Source organism: Heterocephalus glaber, unplaced genomic scaffold (assembly GCF_053883595.1).
Source record: "Heterocephalus glaber isolate CG9 unplaced genomic scaffold, H.glaber_assembly_v1.0 deba00001719, whole genome shotgun sequence".
NCBI lineage: Eukaryota > Metazoa > Chordata > Mammalia > Rodentia > Bathyergidae > Heterocephalus > Heterocephalus glaber.
The window spans coordinates 9,081,976-9,098,755 of record NW_028258432.1 but is presented as its reverse complement, the minus strand read 5'-3'; the positions used below and the strand labels follow the sequence as shown (position 1 = coordinate 9,098,755).

Below are 16,780 nucleotides of genomic sequence, written 5' to 3'. Positions count from 1 at the left end.
TAGGTAACTGAAGAGGGCAGAGGTGTTTTTTTTTTTTATCTTCAAATATCTGCAATTCTTTTAAAATCCTGGTTTTCATAACATAAGAATAAAAGTCACTCATTTGGGCAAAAGATTTGAAGATTGCTTAAGGAATCAGTGTCACATCATACTTTAGAAGTTTTTTCATGACTCTGGAAACTTAATAGTACCTTTGGGAATCCTTTTATTTCTCCTCCTCCAGCAAAAGGGCGACATGGTGAGGTTTACTGGGCTCTCCTGTGTTAAACACATTACCAGATTTCTGTGTTTCACAGGACAGGAAATATTGAAAAAGTACCTTGGATCCCAACACAGGAATGGCCAGCTTTCTATTGCAGGAAGGAAAAAAAATAAAAAATGAACACAAATATCCAACTAGCTACTACTAGTTTTCTATTTCTTGATCTAGATGACGGTATACAAGTGTGTTCACTGTGTGATACTACATTGAGCTGTATATTTATATGTATGTGTGTATGTATATTATTGATTTTACAACAAAAATTATTTTTTTAAAAAGACTATCATCTACTACCACAACTTTTCATAGGTGAAGACTCCATTTTAAAAGGAGGAGCTTAATCTCAGACTAATATATTAACTTCATACTTGAAATACACCTATATCTGCTCAACTTGTGTTGCAGTTAACTAGACAAACTATCACAGATCAAAAATAAGTCAAAATGTATTTAAGCCACCTAACTTACCACACATCCTAGCTTGGCAGCTCAGCAGAGTGTAGTGTCAGCTGTTTCTACCTGTGATTGTGAGGCTGAGTGGGAACTGCTGTCAGTACCGTGGGCCCAGCATCTTGAGAGAGGATCGGACTAGGTAGCACTAGCCCAGGAAAAGATCCAAATTCAAAATTCCAAGTATGATTTCTACTAAATGTTGCTTTTGCACCATCATAAAGTTGAAAAAGAGTAAGTCAAATCATTGGAGGTCAGGGATTGTATTATCCCTTTAGCTTTTTTTAAAAAATGTGTGCCCCCTAAAAAGAAAATTAATGAACAAAATGCTGTTCCATATATTGGAATCTGGGAACCCATGATAGCTACTAATTGGTATCATTGGGGTGCTTACTACATGCCACTGGCAATTCTGAGTTCTTTAGCAGAATAAACTCAATTTAATTTCAAAAGCAATCTAACAGGGTATTTACTAGCAGCACACCCTTCACTTAAGTGGGAAAATGAATCAAAAGAAAAACTCCGAAGTTCCACCCTCCCATCTCCCATCTCCCAGCACATGTGTTCCTGTGCTCGGTTCCCTTGATGGTCAACCCGAAACAAAAATGTTAGGGTACTTGGCCCCTCCCTTTCACCAACTCAGACACAGTTCCAGCAATTCACCACACTCCTATCCCCATCCATTTCCGCACCCACTTGTTACAGTTTGGAGGTCCTTCAAAGGCTTGTGTGCTGAAGGCCTACCCCAAGCTGGGGGTGCTACGGGGGAGGTGGTGGGAAATTTGGGGTGGGGTCTAATTGGAACAGATGTATCACCAGGGGTATAGCCTTTTGAAAAGCATGTTTTGCCCTGGGTCCTTCCTCTCTTTGTTTCCTGACTACCATGAGGTGAGCATGACCTCTGCTATGACGTTCTCCCTCACCTCAGGCACACAGGAATGGACGGAGCCAGCCAGCCAAGGTTGAAACGTCTGAAACCATGACCCAAAATAAACCTTTCTTCCTTTAGATTGCTTAGCTCAGGTATTTTGTCACAGTGATGAAAAGCTAACACACCAGTGGATCATAAAAATATGCTGTTATTTCTCCCACCTTTCAAAACAAAAATTTCATCCCTACTTTCTCCTTCAGCTAACACCTTTTCTATTCCTCCTTTATAACAAAATTCCTTGAATGCACTGGTCATACTACTTATTTCCCACTCCCCTCCTCCACTCTTATCAAACCCGCTCAACCTTGCAATCCAATGTGACTGGCATGCCAACACACTGGACCTGCTCAGGTCATCAATGACCTCACTGCTGAATACAATGGCCGATTCTCAATCCTAATCATATTTGACCCATTAGCTGCTTATCTCTCAAATGCCTTCTTCACTGTGATTCCAGACATGACACTTTCTCCCTGTCTCACTGGCTACTTCTGGCTCTTTGACTAGTTTTACCTCTCTTCTCTAATTTTTGCATACTGTTGCAGGTACTCCAAGGTTTGGCTCTTACAGCTTTTCTCAGTCTCTACTAATTCCTGTCATGACCTCAACTAATCTCATGGCTTTAAATGGCATCCATATGATAGTTACTTACATGTATAAACTACACCTCTCCCCTAAACTCCAAATTCATGCATAAAAGTGCTAAACTGACATTTCTTCTTGATGCTCTTACAGACTGTATTTTTTGAAGACTGTCCAAATTCACAGAATTTCTAATTCACAGAATCCTTAAGCAGAATACAATGCTTGTTCTATGCCATTAAGTTTAGTGTTACAATAAACAACCAGAACACATGTGTGAACATCTCAAACAGACCCCAGACCAACTGCCAATGGTTTTGCCCTACTTCACCATCCACCCTCTCCTCCTCCCCAAAACTCTGTTCCTACACATCTCTTACAATTCAGAATCTCTCATCCCATTAGACACCAAAACTTTAAGAGTCAATGGGAGGGCAAGGGGAAATAAAAAGAATTAAGATGTGGACCTATACCAACTCTCCACGACAAATGCAATCCTGATGTACTGCAAATATGTACTAATAGAAAATTTAAAAATTAATGAAGAATCAATCTTGACTTTTCCAGGCCCCATGTCCAATGAATTGGTACATTCCTATTGGCCCTAGCTTTAAAATCTATCCAGAACCCATTCACTCCACATCACCTCTGCCACTACACCCTGCCCCAATCCCCAGCGTCTTCCACCTAGAAGGCTGCATGAGCTTCCTAGTCTTGCTCCCATGACCATGGCTGTCCTCTCAGCTGTTCTTAATGCAGTAGCCAGAGTGGCCCTTTTAAAAGTGCTGTATCATCTTCCTCCTCTTCTGCTCAGAATCCCCAAGCACATTCCCCTTTCACTGAAGGTAAAAGGCAAAATACTTTAGTCCACAAGACACATACTTTCCCTTCCCCATGACCTGAGGTCACTCCTACTTACTCTGCTCTAGCCAGTACACCAACATTCCTGGCACATCCCCTTCTCACCCGGAGTACTTTTGCCTTATTTATCTCTAGGCCTGGAACCTTCACTCCCTTCAAGTGAGGCCTGTGAACCCCTATCCAACTATACCACCACAACCCTGTTTCCCGTATCTGGAGGGTCAAGAAGAAATATATAGAAAGGCTTAATAAATGTGATATGCAAACAAATTTTTAGGGTATAAATAGGTCCCACGCAATATTGGAGACGTGTTCTAACAATTATTCGTTATCTAAAATTTAAACTCAACTGAGTCTTCTGAATTTATGTGCTAAATCTGGTCACCCTACCCACATTCTCACCTGCTTGATTTTCCTTCCATAACCATTACTACCTTCTAATATACCAGAGTTGTCCCTCGTTACCCAAGGGGAACTGGTTCTAGCCTTCCCCTCACTATGGACACCAAAGTTCATCTGGCTCAAGTCCCCTATTAGAGATAGCACAAAATTCACATAGACTAGGGCCGGGGATTTAGCTCAGTGGTTCTGCCTGCTTCCCAAGCACAAAGACCCAAGTTTGATCCCCAGTAACGACAACAACAACAAAAAATTCACATAGACTATATCCCTCTGTATACTTTAATCATCTCGATGAATTTTAATACCTAACCTGATATGTTATAGAAATAGTTAAGCTTTATTGTTTACGAAGGACAAGAAAAAATGTCTATACAGACGCAATTTTCCCAATAGTTTCGATCTAAGGCTGTTTAAACCTATGGATGCAGAACTCACAGATACTGAAGGCTGATGGTATTTGTCTCCCTCCACTCTGCCTAAATGGAAGCTCTTTTCTCCTATCTTAACTTACTACAGTGCTGGGATTATAGGCATGTACCCCCCAGCTCTAAAATGGAAGCTCTTAAAAGGAGAAAATTGTGTCTGTTGTGGTCACAGATATGCTTGGTTATGTAAGAGGCATTCAGTAAAAATTTAGTGAATAAGTGAATTCAAATTCGATCAACTGATACTGAAGGGATGAGCAACTTAGGAAAGATCATAGCGCTCTAAGTGCTTAGCCAGTATTTAAACTCAGGTAGTCTTGTTTCAGCTAGTTGATTTCTTAACCACCATGCCAGCCATGCTGTCATCAATAAATTTTAAAGACATGGGTTAAAAAAATCATCTTTTTCCTTCTCCCTTGCGGTTTATATAGAGAGTGCTTTTACATGTGTTCCTCACTGCTTTACTAAAATGGAAGAATACGCCACTGCTCCAGAGCACCCAGGATACATAAGATGAAATGATAAAGCTATAACCCATTTATCTGAGTGTTATCAAATGGAATAATGGCTTAGGTCTAATAATATTTTTCATGTTTTCCCCTAAGAAATTTAAAACTAAAAGATCCTTCAAACACTTCCTCTATCCTAGGCAGACTACTCTCTCCCTTTTCCCTAGGAACCTATAATGGCCATTATAGGTTGCTGCTGTTGGTATCTATGGACAGCTTTCAGCATCCTTCCATACACAAGACCCTCTGACTGCTCTTCCCTGAATTCCTAAGGCCATGCATCAGTCCTTGGCCTGAAAATAATCCCTCCTCCCTCTTTACTCTAGATACCTTCCCTCTACGCCTCAAGCCCCTCATCACTTGATATCCTGCACTACCGTTCCTTCAACTTTTCATTTTGAATGCACAGGGGAAAAAAATTCCACAATAAACACTCAATACCCAGGATCAACAAATATTAATATTTTGTTATTTTCTTTACCCTGTGTAATGTTTCTGGAGAAATAAGGAAAAGGAGCGCCTCTCAACTACATGGCAAATTAAGCACTGAATTAAAGACTAGCTACAGGACTAGGGTGCACTGGCATAGCTCAGTAACCTCTTGAATAGTATGTGGGAGGCCCTGAGTTTGATCCCCAGGATTGCAAAAACCAAACCAAAGCAGACTGAAATAAAATAAAACTGCCCAGATCAGCCACAGTCCGTTCCCTACCCTTTCACACAAGTCATAGAGCATCTTCTCTCATCCACTACAAATCTTACATCATCGGAAGATGTTTGAGTACAACTATACATTTTGTAAATAACAAGTCCCCATATCTGCAGCCTAGAAAAAAATCCAAGGACACAGTAGGTAGGCATTTAACAAATATCTAAGACATTAATGAATAAATCTGTGAACAATTCATCCCAAAACAAAAGTTTGTCCATAATACATAGGCAGTTTATACCCTTTAAAAACCGAACTGTAAGAGAAATATTTTTGTTATATGAACAGATAACCCCCTGTAAAAGAAAGACAAATTTATCTCTGTAATTCTTTATTAAAAATACTGCTGTACACATAGAAACTGAAACCAGGGTTAAAGATGAATAACATATATTGGGATCATGACATTAGAACTTAACATACTGGTGCTTTTCAGGGAAGTTGTTGACATCCAAATAACAGAACCAAGGTCAAAAGCAAATGCAAGGTACCCTCAAAAATATTTACAATGAAGTAAATAACTAACAGAATTTGAAATAGGTACAAAAAAGCGAAATGACCAATGTTACATGATTTTAAGAGTTGTCCTTTCTGTGCTTTTATCTGTCATAACAGGAAGGTATGGAAAGTTTATATTCTTTAATCGACTGTTCTCAAATATTAAAATCTTCCTATGGATTAAAGACTAACTTTCAGACAACCTCTTAAGTGGAATTATACTATGGAAAAAAAGACTCCCCCGAAAAACACCTACACAGAACTGAGAGTTCCTTTGAAAACCATTCCCAATTAAAAAAAAAAAAACTAAATGAAAAATAAATATAAAAACAAAGCTAAAAAATATGTATTACCTGACACCAACTGTTTTCTGGATGATAATATTTACTCATGAAAACATATCAGCTGTCTACCTTTATATTTAAACCAAGTCCTGAGGTTACTAGGGGCTGAAGCAAACTAGTATTTATGGTGCACTCTTGAGTTTATGATATGAACTTGCCTTGCAGAGGGAAGTTTGCTGGTCTATACAGAATGAGAGATTCAAGCCCTATTTTACCCCTGCCATTCCTTAGCTTTCACAAAACATTGGTCCACAAATTAAAATTTTCAAAAAGTTCCCAGACCCCAAAACAAAAAGATGATCCCCTTTCATTTTCAAAGAAAACAATATTGGAAAAAAAATCTCCAGCCCGCTTATAAATTAAGCATTTCATATTTTTTCTAGAATACAAGTAGTTCTTTTTTGTACAAAAGAATTACAATATGATTTGTCAAAAAACATATAAAAAGACAGCTGCTCTTCCTCAAATACATGAGCTAATGATAAAAGACTTTTGCATGGTAATGTCTCCAAGTTCTTGTTCCTTTTACATAAAAAAGAACATTATGATGGCAAATGTTAATTAACTTTATCTTCTGAATATTGAACATTATGCTCTCTTAAAATCCATCCAGATCAAATGCAATAACTGATTTTCTTGTTAACAACTGATGCTACCAAACCTGGACTCAAATACACGTGTTAAAACATGTAAAGCGCGTCTCTAGTCTTCAAAGCTTTCAGTGAAGAGAGGTGCTTTTTCTTGATGCAAATTTCAAGGCAGAGAAAAATCATTTTAAAGCTTATAAAAAGAGGACAGAGAAATACTAAAAACTTCTCTGCAATATACAAATATGTGTAATTATTAAAATTGAAGACAGTAACATCAGTTGCAAGTGCCCCAGAATCTGTCCTGACCTTCTTTCTCAGTTTCCACATTTTCTTCATAGTTTCATGGTAAGCACCCAGTGCTAGTAAAACATTCAGTGCTGGGAAAGGAGATATAGTCCTCACTACTGTTTTTTATGAAAGAAAATTCCATGTATTTGGCAGTCTTCAGTATCAAAGAATAGGCATTTCATTAACTAGAAATCCCACGAATACCCCAGTTTGGCGATAACTTCATGTCCAAATATAAGAAAGTTACGAGGAGGAAAATTCCAAACTTTTGAGATGGACTTCTTCAGGAAGATCCCACAGAGTGAGTTATTATCAAAAGTACTATTACTTTGGGCTAAGCAGTGACTGCAAAGGCACAGCAGATCATTATCTCTCCAGATTCAGGCTGTAAAACGTCAGAAAGCTCTTGATGCCAGACCACTGCTGTGTTTAGTTCATCTTCTGAACAGTGTCTCTGTGTCTGTATCCAGTGTAAAGTACCATAATAAAGCTGTGGTTCAAAGAACAGAACTTTATACAAAAAAAGCAAGCTGGAAATAACCTAAAGTAAGATACTCCTGAACTTTAGGTCTTAAACACAATTTCTTCATTTTGTTTTTAATTAAAAATTGCATAAATGTAAATTATCTGGCTAGCAGGCTTTCTTTAAAAAAGGCTCTTTTGTGAATTTGGAGCAAACAGCTACACAAGCTCCCTCAATTACTACTCGTCTGATCCTCATTCAGAAAAGATTTAAGTAAACCAGGGGAATTCATACCCAACAATTCAGTGATATTTCTCTCTGTATATTCTTACCAACAGAACAAGAATCTCAGCTCGAACTAACAGTGGATGGCATACAGAGCTTGCATACAATACTCTTTTAAGAATTATGCACTATACTGCACTTCTATGAAATTATTTACCTGGTCCACTATGTCATTTAGGGCAATCTGTCCCAAAAAGAGCAAATTCTGCAACCTTTAATGGCAAAAGATGCTTCCCAGTATTGTTTCCCAAACATGTCCTTGCAAATAGTTTCCCTAAATCAGTACACAATGTGGCAAAAGTTCAAAGATTAGAGAAGTCTTTAGAAAATTAAAATTAGTGCACACACGAGTGGAAAAAACAAAAGCAGGAGCATCATTCACCTGATGGTGCTCCTTGATCTGAAATGAATTCTTCACAGACAGAGCCTGCAATGGCAGCCAGAGCTCTTGGATGAGTGAAACATTCTTCCTTTCAAGTAACAGTGCACCTGACTGATGTGCAAGCAGCTTTACTCATCTCCTGTATGTTTCCCCAATGGGAAAGGAGACGGCGAAACAGTTCAGCTGTTGTGCAATTTGCTGTTGGTTAAGTTCCTGCAGGCATTTTTAGCAAACACTACAACTGGCCATTTGCAGCTGCCATCAGTTCTTGAAAAGTATTTTCAAAGCAGCGCTTTAAGTCACTGTAAGTTACCACAAGTACACTCTTCTCATCTCTGGAAATCAGGCTTATTTTTTCTGGCACTCCAGCATCTAGCTGAAACAAGACAGATACACAAAATACCAAGTTCATACCATCAGAGGAAAATCTACCTCATCTATTTGAGGACATTTCCAACAATGATAACAAATATTTTAAAGAGACTTTTGTCGTATTCCCTTTCTAGATATCCATAAATATTCCACATTACTGGTCAGTATGCACACAATGTTCAACTCAGATGTTATAAAAACATCTATGTTTCTACTTATTCCTCATGTTTAACATTTGTCTGCATTGCTATATTTCATTAAGCTGATACTCTATAATTATTTCCCTAATATTTTCCTTTCTTTGTATCTGGAATTAAAATGCAATGAACATATTCATCTACATACTTTTTTTCTTCTGTATGAAGTAACAGGACTGTCCCTTAGGAGAAATACTTAAAAGCATAAATAACAACAATATGAAATATGACTGATTTCATAGCTTACTGTATACAGCCAAATTGTTTTCCAAAGGTTATCAATTAAACATCACTAACTTTCAACTTGTAACAATTTACTGGCAGTCCCACATCAAAGGAGTACCTTCCTATTTTGACATTTTAAATTAAATGTGGTTATCAAACTTTTTTCAGACATTTACTTTTGTTATTTCCTGGTGTAAATGCTAGTTTATGATCTTCACCAACATCTACCTATAGGAATTTGACAGTATTATCTTTGGTCTTTATAATGCATATATGCTAATTCGTAGCCCATCAGGTAAATTTCCTTATGATTTCTATTTTACTTCTGTTACTTTCCAATACACTTTTTTCTTTCCTTATTTCACCAAGTGATTCATTGAAATATGTTTAAAACTCACGTAAGGCTCAAGCTTAACACATTTTACCAGTTCAGCTCTGTCATTATTTCTGCCAAAATAAGCTCATGTAATATGGTTATCCTTCCCTTTTAGTTTATTAAACACTTTTCAGACTTAGAAAACTGGCACACTTCAGATCTGGGATAAATTTTACTTATATTATTTTATGATATAAAAGAGATTTTCTTCAAATTTGCAATTAGTCTACTATTCATTAAATTAATCTTCCCTTAAACTAAATGTCTATGGCTTATTCCACAGGCTCCTGGTCAGTGTTTGTAATAGTTTTGTGCATTTTAATTACTGGTGCTTTAATACTAAGGATAATATGTCCTAAAATCTGGTTATTTTCCACCCATTGCTCTCAAGAAAATGTGATTTCCCTTTAGAAGAAATGCAAGAAAAGTGTATATCACAATGGACTGTCAAATGTATCTATAGTTTTATGCTGTAGACAATACTAAGAAGTTTTAAAGAAATTCAAAACAAGCTAAAGTAGTACTTAAAAACAAAACAGATCATTTCCCCTGAAGGTGGACCTAACTGCACATTAACAGTTCTAAATCATATGCTATATGTAGTATTTTCTCCTCTAGTACTTACAATTTAGCGACACTTTAGGCCAAAAGTCTGTAAATATTTTCTATAAAGAGCAGGATAAGAATGTTTGCTTTTTTTCTTTTTCCCCCTCTAGTCCTTTACAATTGTAAAACTATTTTTAGGTTGCAGGCTACTAAAAAACTGACTTGGAATCAATTTGGCCAGTGTTCATAGTTTCCAGTCCTTGTTTACAAATAAGCCTATATGAAAAGTCTAGAATTTACTTCTAAGGACCAGTTTGAAACTGTGTAATTCCAAATAATTCATAAGGAAAACATGTTTCTCCTTTCCTTTGTAAATTGTATCTCTCCTAACATTTTCGAAAACATAAATCTCACCTCTCAAATAAATTTATGATATATGTATTTAATTTATCCAATCACCTAATCCACCACTCAGAACAGCAGGGCCAGTTACTGATGTTGCCAATTCTGTACATTTATTATTGTAATACTTGTAGCTAATAAATTGATAATATAATGCACAATGACTTAAAACAAAATGGTTCAGTTTAAAAACAAAATTATGTTTGTTTCTCTCACTCATTTTACTTGGTATAACAAAATTATTTGTAAATAAAATACAGTAAAAAAGAGGAAAGCAGTTATTTTATGGCATTTTATCATCACAAAAAACTGCAGAATTATGCAGGTGTTAGGAAATCTTACTCTAGAAAATGTTATTTGAAAAGAATTTTGTAGGCTATAGGAAAAGTACATCTTGATTTTACAAGTCTTCTAGGATTTATTTGAGATGCAACTCTACAATTTGTAGGTAGCATGGTGATCTTAAAAATCCAGATACAAATTACCTTGTTAAGACAAGAAATGATATGACTGAGGTCAATCCAAGGAGCACCCGCTTCTGTCACCTGATGAAAAAGATGATCCCTAAAGAGTTTCAACAGATAACGGTCTCCAGTCTCTGACCAAGTAGGATCCTTTTGAAACCTGGGGGAAGTTAATATTTTACCTCAGTAACCATGCTGTATGCCATATGGCCATGCTTATTTTTCTGACTCAAGACTACTTTAATTTTTTCCAATTAATAAGATATTAAAGGGTTTTTTTTGTAGTGTTAAAAAAATCTTACTGAACACTGAAGTACATGAATTCCAGTTTGCAAGTCTCAATTCTCAGGAGCAATCACCCTTTATGGATTATTTTTGCTTTTTTATTTTAGCTCCTACTATTAGATAAAATGGAAAATAAAGAAAAAAAGCCTATGAATAGCTTTAAACTGAGATTGTAAGAGAACATTCTTTTTTTCCCCCTCCCATCCTGTAGGTTATAAAGACGATCAGATAAGTTTTCTTCTTCACCAATGACCATGGAATAAAAAACTGTTCAAAAGGACAAAAAAGGTAGACAGATTTCCTACCATTTGATCTGAAGGCAAGGTGCAAAGAACTAGAGAATCAGATGATCACTGTTAGTTTTCAGTGACCTTAGGGAATTTAACAGTCTGGTGGGTAAACAGATGATATTCAAATAAAGAAAGTGGTAACTGCATATTTATACAATGCCATGAAAAGAATATGACAGAGAACAGAAAGATGAATTCACCTAGGAGGACAAGGAAGGTTTTCAGAAAAAGCAGTAGCTGCTCTTCTCAGAACAAGGATGCTCCTTAGTCTGTGATGAGTATTTGCAAAGGAAATTATGGAGCATTGAGTAACATAAGAAAGATTTGTGTGTCTGGATGGGGTTAGAAAAGAAAAAGTAAAAATATAAGGAGTGAGGGGGTAAAAAGGAAGAGTAAGGAAAAAGGGCGAGGATGAGAAAAGCTAAGAGACTTGAAGCAAAGATGAGAAATAGCTAAGGCTGAAATAGCAGAATTGAGGAATAGTTCTACAGAAAGCAAACAGATGACTCCTCCCCCAACCCCACCCTCACCTCTGGTGACAGAAATCTAGAGGTTTACTCTCTGGAAGGGATGAATCAGAAAAGCTCTAGTCCCAGGGATGCCATTAAAATGGACACTAAGGAGTGGTAGGTGAGATATTATTCAACAGAAACCTTCCCCCTGCCTGGCTCCCAAACCATGGCTGTCAAGCCTACACTACAGACAGTAGGTTGGGAGATTATGCTCAAGAAATATGACATTTTGGAGTCTATCAAAAACAAACAAAAACCATACATAACAATATTATACTATCCTACTCACAGAAAAGCCCAACATTCTGCAATCCCCACCTCATGCAGAGTTTCCCCATTAACTTTTTTAGGACTTAATTTTTAATAGCAATGGATGGCCAAGTGTCCAAATCTTTTGAAGAGAGAATAAAACAAAATAAAATATAGCAAATTCATGATTTCCTATGAGATACTGCACTGAACGAAACAGAACCCCCATCCCCCCCCGCAAAAAAATATAATCCCCATCAAAAATTCTGAAACTGACAGCTTCAGAAATGGTAAGATAAACACTTAAAGAACAGAAAAGTTTTTGGAAATTAAAAATTCAGTAGAAAATATAAAGTTCAAAGGAACAGAAAAAGCTTTAATTTTAGGGAAAATAAAACTGAGATAAGGCCCAGAATGTAGAACAAATAGATTGACAGGTAGAAAATAAGAAACAGACTATGAGAAAAATCACAAAAAATCTAACATCTGAGCAATGAGAATATCAGAAACAGTTACTGAAGACATAGTAAAGATCATGTCCCAATACTGAAGAATGTTAAGTTTCCAAAATTACAGGGACCCACCTGTTAATTCATCATTTTTAATCCAAAACCCACACCAAGTTACATCATTGTAAATGTCTGAGAATCACTGACAAAAGACCCTAAAAGTTTGGGGGATGGAAAAGATTTGGAAAAAAACTGGCTTTGACTCTAGCTAGAAGTTTAAAAAAGAAATAATGGAACAATGCTTCAAATTCTGAACAAAACTATGATTACTATTAGCTAGCAAAATCACCCATGAGAAACTAAAAGTTAGAAATCAAAAATGAAAATTTAACCATCATTATTGCAGATGATAAGGTGTACACCTGGGAAACCTAAGAGAATCTACTGAAATGATGCAATCAATAAGATATCAAGGTACAAAATTAGAGAAAAATCAATTTTTAAGTTCACCAGTAACAAGTAGCAAAAAGTCAAAATGGGACAAAAACTAATACCTAACTTATTATTCAGCATACTATAAACTATACAGAGAACTTAAATACTACTGAGGAATACAAAAGTAGACAACAAATAAAACATACTATGATCTTAAGACAACTCAATATTTAAAACCACAAATGCACCAGGTGTGGTTGTGCATGCCTGTAATCCCAGCCCTCAGGAGGCTGAGGCAGGAGGACTGCCATGAGTTCAAGGCCAGGCTGAACTATACATAGCGAGATCCTGCCTCACAAAATAAAAAAATAAAACCACAAATGCTCCCTAAGTTTACTGACATACACATATACACATTTATCTTCCCTATAAAAATACTATGATATTTTTTAACTGAACAAGGTGATTCCAGAATTCATAGAGAAAAGTAAACAGTTTTAGAAAAAATAATATACAGTGAAATGAGAGACAAAAAAGAACTAACGTTGCTAGATTTTAAAGCTTCCATCACTGTGATAGTTATGGTGGAGGTGCTGCTCCAATATATTGGGAAAAGCTGGACTAATAAATAGGTTCTGGACTGATAGGTAGGTGTTTCGAGGAAAAAATACTGGAGTCATACCTTACACCATATACAATTTCTGAATACATTTACAAAAAAGTTTAGTATGAAGAAATGAAAACAGAAACAATCTACAAGAAACGAGAAAATAATTGCTTTATAATCTTGGAGTAAAAAGAACTTTCTAACTATGATCCAAAAGCATAAAAGAACTGTGATCAATTACAGTGCATAGATAGACAGACAGACAGACAGAAAGAAAGATGACCAGCTTTAAAAAAAAAAAAAATCACCAGAATGAATCTTTCTAGTTCCTATCTATCAACAAGAAAGAAAGGTAACTGAACTGAAAACAAAAATGGGCAAAGGATATGAACAGACAGAAAATAGAAATGGATCAAAAACATAAAAAAGATACTTACATAGGCTCAAGAGTAGTTTCAAAAGCAAACTGCACTGAAATTCAATTTCTGACCTATCAAAATGATAAAACTCCAAAAGTTTGAAAAGTAGTGAGGAGACACTCATAAATTATACAAAACTTTTCATTACTGTAATAGTTCTAAAATTATAGTGACCTATCTACCAATCACAACTAGGCTGAACATTATGCAGACAAAAAATTAAGTATGCATAATTTAATCCTTATAGTACTGTTTACACTACCAAAATAACTCAAATGTCCATCCATAGGGAACTGAGGGAATAAAATAGGATGGACTATTACCTGGTCATGAAGTATGAGGAAACAACATAGTGGTTAAGACACAGACTTCAGGCCATGGTCTAGATTTGAATCCTGGCTGATACACTTAGTAACTTTGTGACACTAGACAAGTTATTTAACCTGTATATGCCCAATTTCTCTGTTAAATGGGACTAATAACAGAACCTCCATCACGGGGCCGTCATAAGGACCAAATTAGTTCACATTTATAAGCCTGACATATCCTTAACATATCTAAGCAGATTTCCAAAACATGTTGTTATGAGCAAAAAAGTAATACACAGAACACTGAGGTTTATAATTTTTATATATTTAAGAAAGATATATATGGGGGGACAAAGGGAGAGATGGGGGGAAGGAGAAAGAGTTATATTTGTATCTCTGGAAGTTAGACAAAAGAAACTAAATTTAATAGGAGCAACTGAGGAGGCTGGGAATATCAGGTAGAAAGGAAATATTCTGCATTTTTTTACCACAACCCTTTTTTTCTTTTTTAAAGAAGATTTTTAAAAAATATATAAGAATTTTCTGAGAACTTAAAATTTTATATACAATCATATTATGAGTAGTGTGTGAAAGACTTTTTTTGACTTGCAAGGACCCCCAAAATTTATCATTCATAGGAAGCTAGAAAAAGGATATGCTCCATTAAATTAAAAAAATAAATCAAGGGAAAAAGCAAGAAACAGGGTAACAGACAGAGAGAGAAAGAAACAAGGAGAATTCCCAGGACAGAGTGAAGGGAAGCTCCAGATCTAAAATATGAATGTGGGCAGAGTACAACCAGGCCAGATGGGAATAGCAGGACAGAGAATCCAGGAGAATTTTTCTGAGAGGGAGACAAAAAAGGTTGCATATTTTTGAAAGGTGTTTTATAACTCTTGCACAGAGTTTGCAATGAACTGGTAGCAAATATTTTTCATTTGTTTAGCTTTGTAAAACAATTACCAACTCTAAGGAAACAAGCCCCTCCAAAAAAAGTACAGAAGAAAGGAAATACAATTATGCCTATGTGATACAGCTATGAACAATATTTACCTAGTCATAAAATGTCAACAATGAATAAAGATTTCACTCAACATTTATGGGTTAAGTGGAATAATGTGACAGAGTATGTGTTGCACATGCTGAAGGAAGGTCGGATAAGTCATTAGCTGAATTAAATACTGAAAAAATATCAAGAAAGAGCAGTATGAGCATATATTTTAAAATAGAAAGATAATTGCCAGGAGAAACGGTGAAAAGAGTTTTCAAAAAATGATTCAACACGGAAAATGTCTTCTTCATTTAGAAAATTACTAAGAAAAGCCCTAATTAAGTCTTTTGATTTTGAAAAGGGCAAGTTGATTTGAATCTCATGGGTAGAAAAAGAAAATTCCACAACCAATGTAGTACCTCTAATAGATGAAATGATTCTGAAATGTAAATTATTATAATCACAATAGCTGCAATTCTGTTGTCTTTGACAGCTATATATTACAAATACCAACTCTGCTTATGAAGAGATAATTAACTTTTAACTTACAAAGAATGCAGAGCCAAATGACAACAGTGTAAAATGATGATGCTTTCCAGCACTACCAAAATGACAGCTATAAAAATTGCATTTTAATAGAAAATAAGAGGCATGTAACAACTAGAGATTTCTGTAGTCTTTAAATTGACCAAGGTAAATTGAGTTGACCAGGCTTCAAAGGAGACAGGTTATTAGTTGTAAAATGCTCCTCCTATACAAACCACAATAGAGATTTCTAACACCATGCATTTTCTGTATGTGTCTATGTGTGCAAAATTTATCAGGTCAGCTATATCCAGGGTGGGTTTAAGAAATAATACTCTAAACAACCTTGAGATCACATAAGAATCTTTCTCTTTTTTTCAAATAAAACCAATAAGAATAAGGTTTACTCATTCTCATTATGCAAAATAGTGCCCTTGATAAAAATGTTATAAAATACTGTAAATTCTTACTCCGGCCTCTCATTGATTGTTCCCAATTTTGCTAGGAGCCTAAACAGTCTTCCATTTTGAACCTCCTATAAAATAGTTTAGAAAGAAAAAGGATGTTAATGATCCAGCTAAATGAATATAAAAACCAATGTTTACAAAAACTGGTATCTTGCACCAACTATTACCTTTAAGAAATAAATCTTAACATCCACAAGTTTTGATCATACTTTTAAACACAATACATCCATCAATGCAGTACTCTAGGTTACACAGCCAATCATTTTTAGGAATTGTTAAAGTAACACAAAAAAAAAATCAAGGTTTTTTTCATGATTATAACAAAGCCATGAATGAAAACAAGAAAACAATGCCCAGAGAACATGAGAAATTAACTTACTAAATATTTGTTTGTAAAAATATCTACAATCTTAGCTAATTAGCTACTATATTCAGGACAATAATTACTGTTTTATACCTATTTATAAACACTGATAGTAAGTGCACATATGCTCTTTTAACCTCATTCTTTACCTTTGAAAGGTCTTCTTCAATGACATCATTTCTCATTTGAGCAGCATCCAATTGAGTATAAAATCGAGCACCAATCATGGGCATGATGTCATTTACACTTCGCATCCTGTTTTGGTCAGTCAACAAATACCTAACCAAGATAAAGGGAAATCACTTGAATGCCCAAA

General features: G+C 35.6%; 1 protein-coding gene across 7 annotated transcripts in view; it reads right to left on the bottom strand.

Moving 5' to 3' along the window:
- Positions 1-5,445: 5,445 nt before the first annotated feature.
- Positions 5,446-16,780, bottom strand: part of Pan3 (poly(A) specific ribonuclease subunit PAN3) — a 140,165-nt gene continuing 128,830 nt past the window's right edge. For 6 of the 7 annotated variants that reach the window (XM_021236323.2, XM_004854800.4, XM_021236321.2 and 3 more), the window contains 4 exons: positions 16,614-16,743; positions 16,104-16,168; positions 10,585-10,723; positions 5,446-8,357 (listed from right to left, as the gene is read on the bottom strand). In XM_021236323.2, the coding sequence (XP_021091982.1) occupies positions 8,217-8,357; positions 10,585-10,723; positions 16,104-16,168; positions 16,614-16,743 (475 nt within the window). In that variant the 3' untranslated portion in view covers positions 5,446-8,216. The remainder of the gene's footprint in view (positions 8,358-10,584; positions 10,724-16,103; positions 16,169-16,613; positions 16,744-16,780) is intronic. The other variant, XM_013075847.3, reaches the window with a different exon arrangement.